The sequence below is a fragment of the Simochromis diagramma genome, unplaced genomic scaffold (genome assembly GCF_900408965.1).
Source record: "Simochromis diagramma unplaced genomic scaffold, fSimDia1.1 OVJJ01000355.1, whole genome shotgun sequence".
Lineage (NCBI taxonomy): Eukaryota > Metazoa > Chordata > Actinopteri > Cichliformes > Cichlidae > Simochromis > Simochromis diagramma.
The window spans coordinates 33,026-37,621 of NW_024387174.1; the positions used below are offsets into that span (position 1 = coordinate 33,026).

Below are 4,596 nucleotides of genomic sequence, written 5' to 3' on the forward strand. Positions count from 1 at the left end.
TCAGGGTCCCAACATAATTTCTTCAGAAGAAAGTACTGTACATGATGCCAGTATTTTCCCACATTTTCTAGATACTGTACTAGTACTGTGTGTAAAATGCCATCAAAAAGTCAGTTAAGTTTTATTCTTTCTCACCAGTCTTTCTGTCTCCTTTCACTTTTAAAAGGTTGCCATGTTAGAAAAAATATTTTGCCCTGCCATGCTGTTTATTGATGTGGCAAATAAATACTTTATGAAAATATCACTAAATCTGTCATTTATTATTTTTAATATTCAGTAATGGTCATGTGTCACCTCTAGTCTTCTCTGTCTTAATTTCAGGTTTCCACCATATGTTGTAGATAGTTCAGGAAGTTAACTCAACCAAGCAGTCTTTGGGTTTCGGCTAAATACTGTTTAGAATAACAGAATAGGGAGGATGGTGTAGGTTTAAGTTTATTAGATTGATACATATGTACCAACAAGACAGTGTACATCACTGTCACAACGACGTTTGTTTTCATTCAAAGGCTTTATGGTTTTTCCTATAATACCTGGTGGACCGGGCTGATTTTTTGTCCCAGTCCAGCCCTGGTCATACCGAGTGGTCGCTACCACAGCGAGATTTGATCGGTTAAGAGAGAGAGTGATATCAAAACAGCCACGAAAAGTCCGCATATATGTGCCCAAGTGTTGTATTGAAGCAAGCAAGTGATGAATAACTGTTTTCCACTATGTTTTTTTTGTTTTTTCATTGTTGATTTGTTTTTCACCAACACAGCTAATAAAGCATGATGGAACACAATTTTGCTGACCCTTTCACTCCTTTGATTTTTTCCTCGTACTTTGTTTTTTGGCCTTTTCGTCAAGTCTGTCTTCGTATGGACCTGCCAAGTTCTTCGTTGTTTTGTACATAACTGTTTTGGGGGTAAATAAAATGCAAGTAGGGATTAAAACCGCAAAATTAATGATTACCGGTGCTGGAAATGCTAGTGTTTGATGCAGTGTCTTGATGTTGTTGCCACTCGTACCCGGCATGCAATGCGCGAAAGTCACGTGGTCTGTCAATCTCTATTTCAAACAGTAACAGTTCAAAACTGGAAAAATAAAATTCCAATGAAACCTGTTTGCACTTGTAGCGATCTCTGAAGATAGTAGCTACTCCTCCACCTCGACCAGATCTGCGTGGGACATTAAAATAGCAGCAGTCTGAAGGCAAAAGTTCTGCAAAGGCGCTGGAATCACCAGCAGTTATTCACGTCTCAGTTAGGCAGAGAAAGTCCAAGTACTGTGACAAAAAATATTCCTTAAGGATAAAAGTCTTATTCAATACCAGCGTTTACCAGGCCAAATTTAGCCGGAGTTGAATAGTCACCAGACTTAGAAGCTCGCGCAACATAACGCAGGTTTTGCAGATTCACTCCGCGCTGCCGTGGACAGGGAGGCAGGGAGTGGCCGGGCGGGAACAGCTCAGAGCCAGCGAGCGGCACCAGATACGTATAGGATGGCTTACGAAGATGCCAGGGAAAAGGGGGGCGACAGGAAACGCCAGACAGGCCTTCAATTTCACTAATCTCCCACTCCGTTTGCCGACCTCGCTTCCGCAGAGACGGCACAGGTACACGGAGCAGGTGAGTAGGAACCAAGGAGAGGAGTGGAGGCGGTATTTTGTGTGCATTTCCCAGTCTACACACCGGCGTATTGGGAGATAGTCGAAGATCAAGTAAAACTTGGCCGATCATAGACCAGCAGGGAGTCTACATCATAGCAGAATAAAAACATTAAAACAGGAATTTGGAGAAACAGACGGCAAGACATACACATTGGCGCCATCTTCGATCCAGCAATCTGCGATTTTCTGACTCCACTAGTGGAGTCAGTTGTTCCCATGCATCATTCTGTAAGTGTGAGAATGAACTAAGATTAGAAAATGTCAAAACATAAAGTGTCATTTATTTTTATTCATCACATCATCCTAAACGTTGCTGAACGTATAAAATGAACTCGCTGAGTGTTGACTGTCATAACTCAAGAAAAGTTAAACTGGGCTGACCCAGTTGAAAGTAATTTTAACAGTTTAAACCAGTTAAACCAGTTTACCTGGGTCAGACTTGTTACTGCATGCTGTAACCAAACATACCACACCCTGCATCATGTGATTGGCTCTTGGTCGCTCTGTAAGAATATTTCTTTAGTGCCTCCCTTCACAGATGTGTCTGTATCAGGATGGGTCTAAACAACATGGTGTAAATGCAGTTGCTGGTGAGCCTCATTTCCTGTAGGAGGTGAACAAGAGCAGAGATCTGTTTCCCTTCAGAGCACAGAGGTTGTTTCTGTTCAGAGGAAGTGAAACTGTCTGACAGTCACTGAGAGACGGTGAAACGGCACAGCACATGAATCAAATGGATCAAACAAAAATCTGCTGTTCAGTCTGTTTGGATCTACTGAAGGATCCGGTGACTATTCCCTGTGGACACAGCTACTGCATGAACTGTATTAAAAGCTTCTGGGATGAAGAGGAAAAGAAGAAAATCTACAGCTGCCCTCAGTGCCGGAGGACTTTCACACCAAGGCCTGTCCTGGAGAAAAACACCATGTTAGCAGATTTAGTGGAGGAGCTGAAGAAGACTGGACTCCAAGCTGCTCCTGCTGATCACTGCTATGCTGGACCTGAAGATGTGGCCTGTGATGTCTGCACTGGAAGAAAAATCAAAGCCTTCAAGTCCTGTTTATTCTGTCTGGTCTCTTACTGTGAGAAACACCTTCAGCCTCATTATGATGTGGCTCCATTAAAGAAACACAAGCTGGTGGAGCCCTCCAAGAAGCTCCAGGAGAACATCTGCTCTCGTCATGATGAGGTGATGAAGATGTTCTGCCGTTCTGATCAGCAGAGTATCTGTTATCTCTGCTCTGTGGATGAACATAAAGGCCACGACACAGTCTCAGCTGCAGCAGAAAGGACTGAGAGGCAGAGAGAGCTGGAGGTGAGTCGACAAAACATCCAGCAGAGAATCCAGGACAGAGAGAAAGATGTGAAGCTGCTTCAACAGGAGGTGGAGGCCATCAATCAGTCTGCTGATCAAACAGTGGAGCACAGTGAGAAGATCTTCACTGAGCTGATCCATCTCATCCAGAAAAGAAGCTCTGATGTGAAGCAGCAGATCAGATCCCAGCAGGAAACTGAAGTGAGTCGAGTCAAAGAGCTTGAGGAGAAGCTGGAGCAGGAGATCACTGAGCTGAAGAGGAAAGATGCTGAGCTGAAGCAGCTCTCACACACAGAGGATCACATCCAGTTTCTACACAACTACCCCTCACTGTCAGCACTCAGTGAGTCTACAGACTCATCCAGCATCAATATCCGTCCTCTGAGCTACTTTGAGGATGTGACAGCAGCTGTGTCAGAGGTCAGAGATAAACTACAGGACATTCTGAGAGAGGAATGGACAAACATCTCACTGACAGTCACTGAAGTGGATGTTTTACTGTCACAACCAGAGCCAAAGACCAGAGCTGGATTCTTAAAATATTCATATGAAATCATACTGGATCCAAACACAGCAAACAAACGGGTGTTATTATCAGAGGGGAACAGAAAAGCAACAACAGTGGAACAACAACAGTCTTATTCTGATCATCCAGACAGATTCACTAACAGACTGCAGGTCCTGAGTAGAGAGAGTCTGACTGGACGTTGTTACTGGGAGGTGGAGTGGAGAGGGGGAGGAGTTTATGTGGCAGTCGCATACAAGAATATCAGCAGAAAAGGAGGGAGTGAATGTAAATTTGGACATAATGACAAATCTTGGGCATTAGATTGTAACAACAACAGTTACACATTTCGGTACAACAACATCCAAACTCCTGTCTCAGGTCCTCGTTCCTCCAGAGTAGGAGTGTACCTGGATCACAGAGCAGGTATTTTGTCCTTCTACAGCGTCTCTGAAACCATGACTCTCCTCCACAGAGTCCAGACCACATTCACTCAGCCGCTCTATGCTGGACTGTTGGTTTACTATAGAGGACTTGGAGATACAGCTGAGTTGATTAAGCACAAATAGACTGAAGTCTTTCATATTGTGGGTTTAAATCTGTATTTTAGTTTCATTTTATTTTCTCTCCATCATTTCTGCACAGAGATCAGCTGTCAGTCAAACATTATGGGTGGTACCTCCACATCTTCTAGTTGTTCTCTTGATGTTTCTGAGTTTTTAAAGGAGATCTTTCCTGTGACTGTTTATGGAGGCTATCACTGCTCATCATCATTTTGATTTACTAAAATATTTCTCCACATGAAAATGTAAACTTCTCTATCCTCTAAATGTTTCTGGAATATTTGTATTGAAAAATGTCGACATTTCTCTTTATGAGTATGGCATGTGTGTGTGTTTGTGTTTGTTTTTGTCAAAATCATCAAACAAATGAGGAAAAACTGTGATTTTAATGAATGAATTCATATATTGTGTTGATGTTTTATTGTGTGAATAAACTGGAAGGTTTGACTATAAATCAAACTTTGAACAGAGTCTTTTCTTCTGTCTTCATTCCAGGATCTCACTCAAATCTGATGCAGAAAATATGAAACTAATCTGAGAGAATAACTGAAGCAGTTTTCCTCCT

The 4,596-nt window shown here is 42.5% G+C and overlaps 1 protein-coding gene across 1 annotated transcript; it reads left to right on the forward strand.

The window, feature by feature from the left end:
• The first annotated feature begins 2,372 nt into the window (after positions 1 to 2,372).
• On the forward strand, positions 2,373 to 4,162 carry LOC120744885 (tripartite motif-containing protein 16-like). Its single transcript, XM_040049476.1, has one exon. It carries the CDS (start codon positions 2,373 to 2,375, stop codon positions 4,035 to 4,037), a length of 1,665 nt encoding a protein of 554 aa, XP_039905410.1. The 3' UTR covers positions 4,038 to 4,162.
• The last annotated feature ends 434 nt before the right edge of the window (positions 4,163 to 4,596 follow it).